The 17,254-nt window shown below is 42.1% G+C and overlaps 1 protein-coding gene across 6 annotated transcripts in view; it reads left to right on the top strand.

Moving 5' to 3' along the window:
• Positions 1-17,254, top strand: part of LOC106641183 (zinc transporter ZIP3) — a 45,417-nt gene that overhangs the window by 24,254 nt on the left and 3,909 nt on the right. The window contains exons 2-7 of one of the 6 annotated variants that reach the window (XM_089589616.1): positions 3,230-3,435; positions 4,687-4,857; positions 5,105-5,311; positions 5,439-5,594; positions 6,047-6,260; positions 6,383-6,509. In XM_089589616.1, the coding sequence (XP_089445742.1) occupies positions 3,251-3,435; positions 4,687-4,857; positions 5,105-5,311; positions 5,439-5,594; positions 6,047-6,260; positions 6,383-6,509 (1,060 nt within the window). In that variant the 5' untranslated portion in view covers positions 3,230-3,250. Of the gene's footprint in view, positions 1-2,698; positions 3,436-4,686; positions 4,858-5,104; positions 5,312-5,438; positions 5,595-6,046; positions 6,261-6,382; positions 6,510-13,085; positions 13,624-16,316; positions 16,792-17,254 lie in introns of those variants that run through there. The other 5 variants (XM_014355556.3, XM_014355544.2, XM_014355510.2 and 2 more) reach the window with 5 other exon arrangements.

The following is a 17,254-nucleotide window of genomic DNA, read 5'->3' as shown; positions in this document are numbered from 1 at the left end:
AGTCGGAGCACCAACAACGGCGAGAGTTGTAGGGACGCTATTCCCTTCCACAGCTTTGAGATATACTTGCCTCTTTGGCGCTCAGTTTCAACCAAGTATCCTGTTGCTGCCGTTCCTCGCATCTCTTGCAGCTAAGCGTATGTAGGTACCCGCATATTATTTTCCATTACACCTCTAATCGCCGGTCTCGGAGTTGCGCCCGAGCGTTTCATTTGCATCGAGCTGTTTTGTGGAACTTTCTTCTTCATGCATGGTTTCTTTTCTAATTTTTTTTTTTTTTTTTTTTTATCTTTTATCTTGTCTAAGGTCGTGACAGTATACATTACTCACCTCTATATACATTTTGTCAACTACCTTAATTACTGTTTGGATATAAAAAAATGCTTCACGAGATTATTCTATGTTTAAAACATTGTACATTGGATTTTTTTGTGCGCGATACAGTAATGGAGGGTCAAAGTGCGATAAGCGCATTGTCTGTATTCCCGTGTGAGCGTCTTACCAATTACCGTCCTGATCTACTAGTGAAGTTTTACCGGCTCGTCATCACCCCTGTTGTAAATTACGCCAAAAATGAAGATGTAAAATTTTTCAATGCTGCTTCCAATCACGGTATCCCAATTTCGTTGCTGTTGAAAAATCGATCGATGTCGAAGAAGGCTGGCAATACATTTTTACATGTGGTTGATGATTGATTTGATTGTTTCATAAGTACTTATTTATTTTCGTGGTAAATTTTTTTTATAACTCGAATCAACACCCGCATTTCATTTGAATTGTGAATTAAATTTCGACCTCTCGAGCTGCTTTTGATAAAAAGTGTACTTGCTTTCGTAGAATAACATTATAAAGATTTGTTGTAATGATTTTTATACACATATACTGTTTTATGCATTATTTTTTCTTATTTATTTATTGTGAGGAAGGAAATGGCGAGGTCAAAGCAAACACAAATATTATAAACAAGGTGTGAATTTATTTGAATTAATGTCTTGGATTTGAATGTTAATAATAGTTCATGTTTTTTGATGCTCAAGTATCTAAAATGCGCAAAAAGAACGTTTGTTTGCCTTTAGTGAAAAGTAAGACACCACTACTAGAATAAAAGTTTCATTTTATCAGAGTTGTATATAATAAAAAAAAAGATTTCATCCAATTGTAATAATAACCGTTGTTTCACCGATCAAAGGTTTTTGATCTCTTCGAGTACAATAGTCTTATTGTTTTGGACGAGATTATTTTTTAAAGAGCATTTCTAACGCGCGTGCGAGTGCACATTTCTCTTTAGGATTTGGTAAAACATATAGTATTTGGAACTTTGCACGAGAAATTGAATTTCATGCACTTACTGCTTATTAAATATTTCGTTATGAAATAGCTATACGATAAGTACTTGGCAAATCTATCCTATAAGGCAGATAATTATGACGTGCCTATTACTTATGCTGCCACGCCTAATATTGTTGATTGTTCAGTCCACAATAATGATTTTAATTGTCTTCCAAAACTGATAAGATTGTGATACTGTCTTCGAAACGGGGCCTCATCCCGATTTAAAACAATGGGAACTGAATAACAACCGTGTCTTTGATTATCAAATTAACATTGAAAGTTACGTTGTATGCTTCAAAGTAATTTTAATTTTCTGTCATTCAATTTTAATCATACCGTGGGCGATTGGACACACCGATCCCATTACGAGTGTGTCCTTCAAAAAATTATCGGTGCGGTTTCCCCCTCAATTGAACGAGTAACGAGACCCAACTTGCGGCGTTCGACTCGTTCGGCAATACTTTGGTAATGTTCCCTCCGTTTCAGCGGATATGATAAAGTAAGTTTTTGCTTATCGCCACTTTCACCGATGGACTAATGTGTTCCGCGAAAAACGATAAAAATCAAAATCCAGAAACTAAAAGTGCAACTTCCCAATCAATCCTTGTACTGGCATTTATAGCAACGGTCTAAAAACAATCCAACAACAAAAATATTAAGGAACCCTCACTATTGTATCAACCGTTAAAAAACATACGTAATGCTGATTGAAATGGCACTACGTGATGTTGTAGCCATAACTGCAAACGCTGTTTTACTACTTTTGTACAAATTTATCATGTATAATTATGATTATAATGTATACTGTTTGCGTAATAATTACCGTTGCCGTGCAAAATTGGTGATATGTTTTAAAAAATATCGGCAGACATTTGATGAAAAAAGAAAAAAAACCAAACTGAACAACACTCGTAATCTAAAAGAATTGTTTATAAATTCTTCTTGCACAAACCCTTGGACATTGTATATATATTTACACCGTATCGCTATACATGCAAAAACGTAAAATTTTTCTCTTGAAACTTCGTGCCGGCGGTCGTAATATTGTTTATTACGAGTATAAAAATAAAACAACTCGGCACAGGACACGAGCAGATGATGTGTATATAATATACACATTCATGTTGTACATGACGGCACTTTCAAGAGCTTTAAGTGCACAATTAACAATATACGTATTATCTCGGTGATAAGGTCACGCGGCGCACAGCTTTGACATTATGTACATGGCGATGCACCAACACAATACTCGAAAGGCACGTATACACGTTAAAAATATGATTCTCGAATACTCGTGGAGCGGGAGCTTATACTTAGGTGCACGGAGACACACACATAGAGAGATACTCGTAGCGTAACGAGTAAACGAACGAGTTTCGGAGTGCGAGTACATATATTTGGCCGATCGATTCATCGGAGGCCCGTCAGTCTTCGTTTATCGGGAGCGACGGCCGGTCGGCTCCTTGGCTTACGCTCGCCTAATCACCTCCCCGAACGACTATACGCGGCCCGCGTTAAACTCGTGGCACTGATAATATCGCGGCTCCCATATCGTGGGAACGTTTTCTCCTCGGCGTCCTCTCTATCTCTCTATATCTCTCGTAGGGCTCGCGTGACACACAATATAACATGTGCAAGTGCCACAGCGTGTGCGAAAAGTTCGAGGACCGGTACTGCTCCCCGAGTGAAGCTGAAAAGCGCGAGCCACGCGGCGCCTGCTGACTGGCCGCCCTCCGATCGAACGAAAAACGCGCAAAAAATAAACAAAATCCCCCTGAATCTAGTCAATCTGGTGTAGTTATATATATACCCGTACCGCGTATAAATCGTTGTGCGAATATTAATTATTTATAACATATTAACACATCTGTCATTGTTTCGTTGAATAATTGCGTAGTATCGCAGCGCGCTTTTGACGATGGCGGCGTTCAACGAGTCGGGCTTCGATGGGGAGGAACCCTTTGACGAGAGTACGAGCGTGCTCGTGGCGAAAAGCGTGACCATGGCCTGCCTCTGCTTGGTCAGCGTGTGCATGGGGGTGATACCGATGCAGGTGGCCAAGTGCTTCAATGTCGGGCCCAGTGACGGCATCGGCAATCCGAGGTGAGTTTTTTCTTTTTTTTTTTTTTTCCACCGAGTCCGAAACTCGAGTGTGTTTTCTTCGTCGGGGCTTATCTCTCGAGGAGAACAAACGTATTTCAAGTGCTCCAAAGAGGTGATTGCGCAGCTCCGGAGATATGAATCATGTGTGGATTTTGTTGGAATTGCATCATCGCGTGGCTTATTTTTATTACCTTCATTGGCAAACGTTTTGTTTCGGCCTCGGATAATCAGCGCAAACTATCCTTTCGTATAATTATATGTGTATTATGTACTTACTTTTGGTTTGGAAAATAGTTTTCGTAACTGATATGATTACCCCTGTGCTTTCACCTGGAAAATTCCACGAGTGGCTTTTTCGCCGTAATTTCCTAATCGTGATAATGACGTTCTTTTCTTCGGCCAGGCGGGAAAGTTACTTTGATCCAGATACAACTTGTTTCCATTTCAATTTTTTATCGTACCTACCGGTGTAAACGACTTCCCAATTTAAAAATTTAAAGAGTCGTCGAAAAAAAAGCTCGTCAAGTTAATCGATTCTCCGATACAACCACGATTTCTCTGATTCGTCACACACGATAACCAATAAATTTACTTTTTTAATTAAAAGCATTTCTCGTGTGATATCGAAAAAATGTTTTTTTCCCTTTAACGTGTCGATGATTAATGTATTTTTTTCGTTTCTGATTCAAATCGCCTCTGCTTCGAGTGCCCGGGAGACTTATTTATTACACTCGCGACGAAATACCCTCATCTTTATTGAAAGTTATGCGCACTCGATTATAACTCGATACTGTGATCAGGTGCGCGGAGGAATATATAAAATATATTTATTATGTTTGACTCGGTAACTAGTAATTAGAAACATATATGCAACCGACGCTCCTTTGATCAAACCCTCGAAACCATCAATCGTACGGATGGCCAAATTACGTAGTCAAAATACAGTGAATTTCAAAACCCCGCATGTATTAAAAAAAAAAAATGTGTATTTGAATGTACCTTAAGTATGTGCTCGTACTACATACCCCACGGAATATTCTTGCAATTTGTTCAAATGCATCAAGTTTTTATTGACCTCTGCAGAAACCTTTCAAGACTCGATTGTGTAATTTCCGTTACGAATTTCAATGACACTAAAAACTTTAACGGCAGCAACAAAGATACTGCACATCTCGAAATACGCGATACCACGTTTTTTTTTTTTTCCTCATTGTACATGAAAATAAAGACAATATTGTATCGCAAACGCAGGTCATTGAAGTACGTGAGCGTACTGTTGGGCTTCGGAGGTGGTGTTTTGTTCTGCACGATTTTTCTGCACGTGCTGCCGGAGGTCGAGGAGGGCGTCGCTCAGCTCACGGAACGCGGCGTCCTTCCAACGGAACTCAAGATTTCCCTGGCCAAAGTTTTGTGCTGCGTAGGGTGAGCTGTTTTGATTTTTATTTACTTTCCCGCTTCATTATTTTTACTCGCTTTCCGCAACCCGTACACGCGGAAGTCATTCACACCCAAACAAACAAGTAATAATGTTTTTAATTTGACAATCGGTTGATTTTTCACGCGGGCTCGTAGTATAGTGCTTGGGAGCGGTGAATTTCATTTTGCCGTTCCACATCGGAAGGACTGATGCAATATGACCGTTTCGATGGTTTATTTGTTTTGCGCTTAGGTTCTTCATAATGTACTTTATCGAGGAATTGGTGCACACGCACCTGAAATGCCAAAGCTCGAAGAAGCCGTGCATCGAGCCAAATTTGAAGACCAGCAGCAAAGTCAGCATCTACTCGACAGATTCGGCCGAGAATTACGGAAGCGTCGCCGATCCCAACTGCAACCATCACCACCACCATCACAATCGTCACCAGCACGAGAACGGGTGAGTCATGAGTATACACCTATACTCGGGAGCAGCTATTTCTTTGTTTTTCTTCGGCAAACACGCCAACTCGAAAGGCATTGAATGAAATTCAAATTGAATAATAACAAAAGTTGTATCGGTACAGATGTGAGATCGGGCACACGCACCTCAATGTCATCGACAGCTGCGACGATTACCACGACGGGGCCCTACGTGGCCTCTTGATCGTGTTGGGCCTGTCGGTCCACGAATTGTTCGAAGGTCTCGCCATCGGCCTCGAGGGCTCAGTTGCACACGTATGGTGAGTTTTCTATACACCTTGTATTATTTGATCATGTATGCGAACGCGCGTCAAACGCACCCCTTTCAATTCACCGTCGAGTTACGAGTGCAGGTATATCATACGCAACACATGCGTACAGTTGTGCCCCCAGACATCTTTTTCACAAACTTTACGCGACCGAACTCGAGATAACATCTAGAGGATAATAAAAATGTATTGGATCGTAAAATCATTTAACCGGAAAAAAGAAACCGAGTTTAGCCGTAATAATAATGGACATGTGCGCGTCTCTCCTTGAATTATTCATTAGCTCCGGAAGAGCTGGAGATAAAAGACGAATATGCACAAACGTATATGGCGTTGAGTGAATTTTCTCGCGAACGTTGTACCGAGTGGTAAAAATTAAAAAAAAAAAAAAAAAAAAAATGGAAAAAGAGAAGAAAAAAAAGAATAAAAAAAATGCTTCAAAGGTACATGTTCGGCGCTGTGGCGGCCCACAAGTTCATAATCGCCTTCTGCATCGGCGTCGAGCTCATGACTTCTCGCACGCGCACGCTGCTCTGCTACATCTACGTCTTCATGTTCGCGGTGGTCTCGCCGATGGGCATCGGCATCGGAATGCTCCTAGTCGGTGGAGTCGGCACCGATGACGTTCAGGGATCCATGACGGCTGTTATTTTACAGGTATACACACCCAACACTCTGGACACAGTTGTAATATCATGCCCATCGCTCTTGTACTTTACACGGGAATTCATATCGGTTTTTACAATTTGGCGTTTTTTTTTTTTCTTTTTTTTGTCAAGGGCCTTGCCTCGGGGACGCTGCTGTACGTCGTGTTCTTCGAGATACTGGACAAAAACCGCAGTGGCATGATACAGTACTGCTCCATCATCTTGGGCTTTGCCCTCATGCTGGTTATTCAAACACAGAGTAAGTACACCATCATTATTATTATTATTATTATTATTACCATCGTTGATCGTACCAATGGCTCGATTGTTCTCTTTGTATTTAATTTTTCCCCGCGTTCGCCTTGTACCGATCTTAGATCGCTGTATCGTAATATTATTATTATTATTTTAAATACATATACCTACACGCAAAGCAAAACAGGTATGTCAGCGTATTCCTGAACGATGTATTGCCGTGCCTCGCTCAGTAGGGAAGATTACCTTACCGATCGCCAGTTGCGATACAACCTGCGATCTGCGATCGCGAATCGTGTACGAGTTGCCAGAGAAACAGATCGGTGGCGTCCCGTTCGAACGCGGCCAAGTACGACATCGCGGCACAATATAACGCTTGTTGTTACTCTCTGCACGACCAGCGGTTGACAGTAATAATAAAAAAGTCCTCTTTTACGAGAACCCTCAGGGTAAGATCGGGGTCTCGAAAGGCCTCGTTGAAATATGCATTTGGAAAAATCGAAAAAATACAATAAAGAAAAATAACGTCGCACAATCGCTTTCGAGGAATCAATTTAGTTAACGACCTACTGGGGAAAATATCAGTGTTTCCCAACGTAGCGCAAAGTCAACGAAACACGAGTAAACGAAAAAAAAAAAAAATGGGAAATAATTTATTCGAAAGATACTACAGTCCAAAGAGGAAGGACATGAATAAGAGTCGCACTAGGGCCTTGAAGATCGGTAAAAAAAAAAATATTTCTTTTTTTTTAATCGAGCCATAACTCTTAGGGCCACAGAAGGAGACCCTATCGATGTAAAAATCTCTCGTGACTGCGATCAAGTAAGTATATATATATAATACCGAAAACGCATCACTGAATCTAAAAGTCGTGGACCGTAAACGCCTGCAGACTTTAATCAATGAGAGAAAACCCAATCTCAGTTATCTCGGGGCAATAAATATAGTGAGACATCGTAGATACGGAAAAAAAAGCACGCGTGTAAGCACATATAAGTATATACCAGCGCAAGAAATGTAAACGTGTTCTTACACTTTTTACGCGGTTGTTGAACACATTATACGTGCTAAACACACACGTGGATGTTTATTACCCGTTAATCGCATATATATGCTCTCATGCGTGCCACGTGCAATGTTTACACACACGTGTGTTGCAAAAGATAAGTAGGCGTAAAATTTTTACCCGTGTATTGTCCACGCTTATGAAAATATATATTATATATCGCGCATAATGTATAATACATCAGCGAGCTCGTGCCACCCGTACCTAATCCTTGCGGCCCTTGCGTAACCCGTCGAGACAATTCGTTCGTTGTGTCGCTCTATACTGTTGCTTTTATTTTTTGTTTCTTCCTTCTCGGAGGAAAAAAAAAAGAAAAAAAATGAGGAAACGTGCATTTCTTTTGTTTTCACGTGACGCGTGACTCTTTCACGACCATAGTGACACCAGCGATGCGAATGTAAGACACGCTTATAATAAACGACGTCAAACGCCCAAAACTAAAAGCTTACAAAAATTTATAGTCATATAATTATAAAGAAAAAAAAGCGAGAAATAAGAAAACCAACAAAACGAGAGCAGATGGGTGTGGGCGTTATGTATCCGCAGAAGGGCCGAAAAGATCAAACGCACAACAGGTCGAGTCAATTTGTACCAAGATATGGAAGAAACGAGCGCGTGTCAGCGGACGATAACGCAATATAAATGCCCGTGCGAATCTACGGGCGTCTGGAATATTGTGCCAACATGGTGAATCCGCGGGAGTGAGAAAACGAGGGAAATTTGCGGATGCATTATTTTTGCGCTCGAAACGAGGAGCGCGTGGGTGTCCGGTAAATGTCATTATGTGTGCATGTGTGGGCCATTACCCGGGCAATTGACACGAATCACAATAAGTTGAAAATTGGAGCATCACCGGAGGAGGCGAATTCAATGTCAAGACCCAACGACAGTAATTCCGTGAGCACCGCCGATATGTGTGCATTTACATCCATATAGATGTACACAATATTATAGGTCACAGGTGGTGCTACGACATGTAGTACGCCTGCAGGACTGGCCTTTTGTTTTTCACGTACACTGTACCGTCCTGCCAACTGTCATCCGATACTTTTGGACCAAAGATAATATTATTGAGTCAATGCGTACTATATGTCAATCGTTTGGAATATATCGTACATGGATATGTGTAAAAGTAGGGAAATAAATGGCCGAGTTTACCGGAAAGGGGCCAAAAAAAAAAAAAGAAGAAAAAGAAATACGATAAACAAGTGAGGCCTTGAAACTTGTACAAAACCAATTTAAATTTACAAAGCTATTTCGCGGACTTTGAAAATGGATCAAAGTTTATGCTTACGCTGCTCCAGTTAAAGAGCGCACATATATATGCCACAACACACGAGAGCGAGTTGGCCAAACTTCCAAACTTCGTTCCCACGTAGTATTACGTAGAGGGGATAATTATGGTACTGGTTGATCGGCCCTCGAGTTCAGTCTCTTTAATAATCAATAATCAAAAGACAAGATTAAAATGAGAAAAAAGAAGGAGAGATAAAAGTTTCGACCGCGGCCGTGCACGCGCGGATGTACATGGGGTGTGTGTGTGTATAGAAAAGATTGACCCAATAGCACAGATAATACACGCACGCGAACAGTTGTGTATACTTACCTACACGCGTTGTAAGAGGAATTGTATATATTACACCGGTGCCGGCACGTGCGAACATTCCCTCGTCTTTCTTCTTCTTTTTTTTTTCTGAAGAGATAAAAAAAAAGTCACGTGCTCCTCGAATCGTCGAGTTTTTGGTTCCTTCCCTGTTACGAGTGTATAAACTTAGAGCCATGTTGTTTCAAACAGCGTCACAACACACGCGCAAATGAGTTAGAAAACCCGGCGCGAAGCGACAAGTGTTCGTATATACTTGTATATATATATACTTGTAAAACCTGCCTCTGGCCGCGCGTGTCCTTCTCGGGACATTTAGAAATCGAGATCGCCGCGAGTGTTTTGTTCTCGGGGGGCCAAGGCGCTGAGGAGATGATGTTTTCTCCGAAGGCCCGTGACTTGTAGATTTTTTTTTTTTTTTTTTTTTTTTTTCAATACATGTCAACTTATACGAATATATAGAAATTGCGCCTCAATATTAATCGCGTACCGAGTCGACGTGACAGTCGAAGGATCAACGTCTCCAGCTTTCGAAGATTACCGGCTTTTGACGCAAGACCTTGCCGATCGTGCCATCACACACTCACACACACTTTTCGTACTTGATATAATTGACGTGAGATGTTTGTTTGCCTCGGAGAACAAAGGGTTCAATCATTTGTATTGTACCGTGTGACACCTGATTTCTTGGTAAAACGATGCCCCCCACGCCCCAGCCGTTATCCAATTAACGGTCGTCATCTATGAATCAGGATATGTATGTGGCGATAACAAAAAAATCTTACAGCAACAAACTGTCACTCGCGCCAATAAACTGTAATTATATGGTCACACCAAAGTTATCCTTCCCTTTCTTTTTTCGAAGTTGACCCATCCGATAACGATCACAGTTGCGCAAATCTGAAATTCCTCGAGTGTGTCCAAAACAACCTTTCCATCCGATACTTACTCGAGAGTGGGCAACAATATTTCGGTACCTACATCAAAGGCGTGCAGATCGGAAATCCAAATGCGCACCGATCGCGGGATCGTTAATTGGTGATGCAGGGGGCACCGGCATTATTGCTACACGCAGTTGATTTCCCCGTGGAATTTCACATAAATTGCGGACCCACGAGGGGAGGAAACATTATATATATATATATAAGCGATGGCGAAACAGCTACAAAGCAATACACCTATACATATAATTACATATTACGGGAATGAAAAAACTGAATATGCTCGTCTCGGAGCTATATGGTACGTGTACATGTATGCGTGTTGTGGAATATAATATATAGCTATTTATGTGATTACACCCAGTGTGTGTTATGTATACATGATGATCGAACTCGCTGAGATCGGCACGAATAAATCACGAACATTGAGAATTTGCACCGGTATACCCATACAGTGCGCGCGTTTACTTCATATAGACGGACGTGCTCGATCGCGCTCCACTTTCGCTTGAACCTTCGAGTTTTCAGGTGTTTGGGTACTGGAGTTGACGGCAATTTGTAAAAGCGCAACTCAAACTTGGAAATATTTCAACTTTTTGCTCAACGATCGAAGGAATCAACGTGTCGATTTATCAGATAACTCGACAATCTGCGTTAATCCACGAGCAATTGAAATTTCCAGATGATGGATCGGCCGATTATTCGGCTTCGCGGAATAACGTTGAGCGTGAGCTCCATCGATCGATCCCGGGCCTTTGTCTGCCAGAGTGAAAGGAAAAAAAAAAAAAAAAAAAAAAAAAAAAAGTAACAATGTATCTACACTCGTTAAAAAATTATGGGCTGGGAGACCGATGGCGGCAAGTGGAACTACATTAATTCGGCCGATACGCGGTCAAAGGCCACGTACCGGGACCATTTAAGTTCCCATTAGCCGCGAGATGCTCTAAACAAGCAGCTCCAATGTACGCGTGGATGCGATTAAGCGCTGCATCATCCACATGTACTTGATATACCCAAATGGTTAACTCGAAGAATCGGCAGCGACAAAGTACGCGATGTCGATTTCCTTGTACTCTTTGAAGTTCGCCTTCGATTGACGCGATGCGTCGATCGTTAACGCCTGTCAGATACGGAGTTTTACGATCGCAAAAGCTTTCGTCGTCGAATTACGAGGGATCTCGCTCGATTTCGTCCTGATTTCGCGCACACGGTAATATACGACGCGCGCGCGTTTGAAAAAGAGGAAAAGAAACAAAGATCGAGGTTGACGATCGGCAAGTCGCGCTTTCGACAACCTCGACGATCAATAAAACTTTGCCGACTCGTTGAATTGATTATTGTCGTGTGTATTATGAAATACAATAAGGACGCGAGGGGCTGTCCACTAAGTTCTCTCACAGTAGATAACAAAAGATCAAATGGGAGAACTTGAGAGAATTTACAGAACGAAGAGTACAAATGAGAATGGAAGAGTACATGCAAGAAAACTTGAGAACAAGAGATAATGTACAAGAGAACTTGGGAGTATTTATGAAATTAAGCGCGATCATCGAGTAAATGGATTGAGTGGTGGGGCTGAACAGAAACTATAGTTTCTCTCGCTTTACCATCCCTGCGCTCCCATACTCTCCCTTGTTCTCTTTACTTATCTCAAGTCTTCTCTCCCGTTCGGGCAGCCCCTCAAAGAGCACCGTGTGTTTGCGCAGATCAATCATACGTGCCCACCGAGTCGTTTTTGCAATCGTTGATTGCTCGTCTATAATAATCGTACACGAAAAACCTAAGCTTCTCGATGGCGGGTGTATAAAATCACCTGCTCTCGCGGACGTGACAAAACAACGAGCGTAACATAATACACGTTTTGTATCAAAGATGATTGCATCGATCGAGAAGGCGATAAATAACGAGCCGAAGGTGTACTGCATGGCTACAGAAGTGGTGGCGGTACGGCAAACTCGTTTTCGCCCCGGTGAAGCGAACTCGAGGAAAACGAAGGCGCTCGAGTTGGAGGAAAAAGTGAAAAGGAGCTCTCGATGGAAAATTTTTTAGGTATGGTCGGAAAGCCCATGTGTAAGTTGCACACGTACACACACCCTTTTCACAGCTGAGAGTCAAAGTAGATATAATATATACGTGCCAAACAGTTCTCTCTCTCTCTCTCACTTGCTTTCTCTTCAATCGATTGTGCATATATGTACACATCGGGTGTTTGCGTGTGCGGTTGAAAGGAAAGAATGTACGTATAAATATATATATGTATACATACACGTGCATCGCAACCCAAAAAATAAAAGGAGAGTCGAGCAGAGGACTATGTGCTGCTCGTGAAAAGAGAGTCGTCCGGCCAGTCATTTAATCTTGCCATCGTCAGAGAAAGAGAGAGACATACTTGTATCCGAGGAACTGGTTTTTTTCAGTGTCTTAAAATTTTTAATTACAGGTGCCATGTGTAATATATATATTATTTACTACATACATGTCGGTGGGAACCTCTATACACGTGACTCCCATCTTTCAATGTAATGATAATACAATATACGTCCACACGATACCATCATAGCAGGTATACACAATATGTACACCTATACGGAGGAAGAGATGATCAAAAACGACTTTGGATAAATACATATGGTAGAAGTCAATTTTAGCAGCTATAAAAGCTCACGGTCCGGTCTTTTTGGGGCTGGTTACACAGGCTTGTAAAGCTCACTCCGGACGTACACCCACTTGGATAAGAGTGACATACACGCGATGGAGTTCCCTCCACCTCTTTCTCCCGCACACGTGTGATTGTGTGGGCGTTTGGATACATTTGTAGAAATTGTACATGACAAAATAGTGTACGGTTAACAGTATGAAAGTATACAGAGCTAAAGAAGAGGCAGAGGGAAGGTACTATAAGGTACGTTTGCGTACCTACATGTGTCATTTGTGCAAGTACGTGAGAACATGTGTATATACGTATATGTTACGTACAACCATGACTTGTATACCTCGGTGCCTCCTCTATATATTATCTCCCTCTCGCGATATCTCCGCAGTCTTCCTCCGCGTTTTCATTCCAACGCGCGCACTCGCCGCGGACAGATCCACGTATACCACACATCACCGCACAAAACACGCCGTTCACGCGACCGCTGCTGCTAAAATACACATGTGTATAGTGGCTTGCTAACGCTTTGCTTCGTGACTGTTAATCAGTATACTTATAACATGGATGTATGAGCGCGTGTGCCGGTCACTATACGTATTGTATTACTTTTTACTCGAGAATCGGAGCACAAAATCGGTCATACCGATCCGATCGCTGTGTTGATTTTCGCATTTTCGTTCCTTTTTCGTGCCAAAAAAAGAGTGGATGAAAACCATGTGTCTCGTTGACAAACCAAAATAACAAAGGTTACATTGTTGAAAAACAACGTGCTTGTGTGTGGGTGGGTGCTTAATTGGATAATATACCTCACGTGTTGCCGATATTCGCAGGTCGTGATTGATCAATTGGAAACGGTAAATTTAGCTAGAGGTTCGGAGCTGGCCTGTCTGCGCGTACATGTATTTGTTTTTTTTTTTTTTTTGTTTTTTTTTTTTTCTTTATCGGAGGTTGTACGGTAACGCGTGTAACGGAATCCCGAGTTGGGAACGTTACAAAATGCGTTTATTGTGATTTCGCGTCTCATACCGATTTCCTCGGACAAAAGTGTTGCATAACACGAGCGAGTGTTTGAAATTTGGGTCTCAAGTTTGAGCAGCTCGAGGCCGGAAATAATTATCCGTCTTGTGAAAAACGAGAACTAACCGATCGAGCCGTGTGCGCGCGAGTTTATACACATATACACACACAATTGTGAGCACAATACGTACGTACGTATATAATATTATACGTGCGAGTGCAAGTGGCGATGCAGAATTCCTTCGATGTGATCGATAGGTAGATCCCGAGAAGTTGATTAAATTCGCGCGGCTGCGCCATCCGATCGATGAAAAATATATGTGCATGAAAGTAGCCGGGCAACGGATAACTTGTTTATAACCGGCGCTATAAGTACGGGCACGCGCGCCCGATTTTTCTTTTGTTTTCTACCTTGGAAATCATCTTTCCCCCCCCCCCCGATTAATTTTATAAGGAATATTATATCAAGGGATTTGACAATACGTGTGAGTGTGATTTGCAATCGTTACCGATACGATCTAGCATGTCACGGGGATAAGATTCAAATTTGGCATCGATCGTTTTGATGCTTGCGTTAATTAAAATCGTTCCTTTTTTTTTTTTTTTTTTACAATTCGTACAAACACAAAACAACAACAATAACGTCTTTCCGAGACGAGAATAGTTTGCCCTTCCGAGATATCGTACTATTTTTATACCTGTACCAGACGTGCGTCCGGCAAAAATAAATTTCTCACTCGCGTGTGCTATTTTTAATCAAGAACGACAGTATTGCGAGATACTCGTGCAAAGACAGAGTTACGTAATAAGTATACACAGAAAACATACACTCGTGAGATTCCTTTGTAAAACGATCGAGGTAGCGATCAAAGGTGTTGGGGAGGAAAAAAAAAGATCGGTAATATGCACGACCGATATTGTCAAATGTTGGAGCGCGCGTGCGGTATTACATCAAATTCCGTTCGCAAAAAAAAAAAGAAAAACAAAAGTAACGCGTTATCGTAACACTTAATTTTATGCTTGCCTTTTTTTTCACCCCGTGAGCGTTGCATGCGTGGAAAAAAGTGATTATACGTAACTGTATACAGTTGCCGCAAACACGCGTCGAAAGGAAGAAGAAAAATTAAAATTTGTCTATCCCAACGAGACAAGAGAATGCTGAATTGGGATTTATCACGGTAGCAAAGTGAAATATCTCGTACTCGTATTTTTTTTTTCTTTTTTTTTTTTTTCAAATGTCCGTGATCCTTTACTCGCATTATGTTGTGTCAGTAAAGCAAATATATCTCTAAACTTCCGATAAAAGTCTAGGCTTATCTGAGCTCGTATGTAAATTGATAAGAATTTCAAACTAAAAATCGAGACCACGTTAACCGCGCCGATGGACTTTAGTGAAAAATCCAACGAATTTACGCGTCAAAATAATTTAGCTTTCAATACACACTGCCAACGCAAAATTTCCAGAAGAGAAGACAATCCACTGCAGCTACACAACAATCTCCCTCTCTCTCTCTCTGGCTCTTTTATCCTCACTTCCTCGATCATCGGCTTTTACGGGCGGTGTGGTGTACGTGTATACGCGTTCATTTCACGATTGACTCGTTTACAACCCCACCCCCCTACTCCCAACCGAGGCCGGTCGCACAAGTCTTTGTCCCGATTTTCAAAACTATTATCATTGAACGAAAAAAAAATAAAAAAATAAAAAAATAAAAAAAAATCCTTCCCTCGATTTTCCATCGCTGAAAATGTAACCTACTTTCGTCGAAACACACCTGTCGCGACGTGTAACCGTGTGCAACTTTTTTTCTTTCGATTTTTCCGTAACAACTCGAGCAGAACGGCATTTTCCAAGAGTAGGCACTTGATTATCGAGCGCGACCGTAAATTTAATCATCCCCAGCTAGACCGTAATTTCACCCGCCGCCTCTAACTGCACAAACGTCCGAGACACAGAGAGAGAGAGAGAGACGGACCATCAGAGCCGTAAATAAGCTAATCGAGGGCGGACACTATATATGTATATGTACGTATACGCGCCGACAATAATTACCTTATTACACCTCGCGCTGCTTTCCGTTCGTAAAAATTGATCAGCGCGCAGTCGTCCATAAATTATTACTTGCGCAGGCATTCGTTGCGCTCTCGCTTTCTCAAGTTTTTGCGGAACTATTTGACGTACGTAGGTATACTTTTTTTTTTTTTCCCACATTTGCCGATTTCACGCGATCAAGCTGCTCAAAAGTACTTGCCCAAGTTTCAAACACACGTGTCGCACGTATTATACAGAGATTGAGATAGAGAAAAGGTAAAAAGATACAAGTACACCTCGACCTCGCTATTACGATGATTTGTTGTTTTTGTTTTCTTGTAACGAGTATTATTGTCATCGATGACGCTTAAAGTTTGTGCGCGCGGACGGGGGTACAGCACGTAACGTATCGATCGATTGATCACCAACGACAGCGGTAATATCGCTAATAACCAGCCGCGGATTTTCAAATCAATGAGGCTTTAAACCCGTACACAGAACATGTGATCGATTGGCAAGATCGGCAAAGGTGACGAAACGAAGCGAAAATCTTTGTGACGGTACACCGCAGTCACCGGCAAGAAGGATGAGAACGAGCGGCTGTTAGCGAGTGTGTACACCCGCGTTCCAGAGTCTCGAAGCAGTTGGAAGCCGAAAAACCGAGGGGAGGAGAGAAAAAGGGGATAAAATGGACATGCCGGTGGTTACGACGACGCCAACCTCCTCGGACGTGAGTCCTGCGACGATTCTCCTGGTATCGAAGATCGGCTCGATGTTCGTCCTGGGATTAGGTTCCCTGCTCCTCGGCACGCTGCCTCTGATGATCGGACGCTGCCGGGCGAAAAAGTGCGAAAAGAGCATCAGCAGGCGCGCCATCGGCAGCAGCGTGTCCAGCGCCTCGACTACCCTCACCACCGGCTCTATCGTCACCGCGAGCAGCGGCTCGTCCGCGCAACCGGCTGATTCCTCGCAAGTAATACGCCGAGATCAACACAACCATCCCATTATTTGGTGGTTGCGCGCCAAGTTGTCGGGGGGGCGTGATAGAGTTTTTAATCAAGGGATAACGTCATTCTCACGCGCTTGTTGCATAATGTTAACGTACAGTCGTTGGTAAATTGCAAGCTCTTGAATTTTGAAGTATTGTTTTCCTATTATTGCTCACCACGTACGAAACTGTGTGTGGCGAGGTACAGTATAGAGGATTATTCGATTTGGTCGACTTGCCTGTACCTCGTGTTACATACTTATAATTATTATCCGCGAGACAGGTATATACATACATAATTATACTGTAGCGATCAGGGAAAATTTTTGTTGCTTCCCATATCTTGGCTCGATGAAATACCGGTGTTTCGATAAAAACACGAAAACAACATTCCTAGATTTTCGCACGACCATTGTTGTTACGAGGATAAGCTATTACTGCTGCTAAG

Source organism: Copidosoma floridanum, unplaced genomic scaffold, assembly GCF_036245765.1.
Source record: "Copidosoma floridanum isolate Cflo_tuat_1 unplaced genomic scaffold, Cflo_Japanese_pri ptg000009l, whole genome shotgun sequence".
NCBI classification, from domain to species: domain Eukaryota; kingdom Metazoa; phylum Arthropoda; class Insecta; order Hymenoptera; family Encyrtidae; genus Copidosoma; species Copidosoma floridanum.
This window is presented reverse-complemented; position numbering and strand designations above follow the sequence as displayed.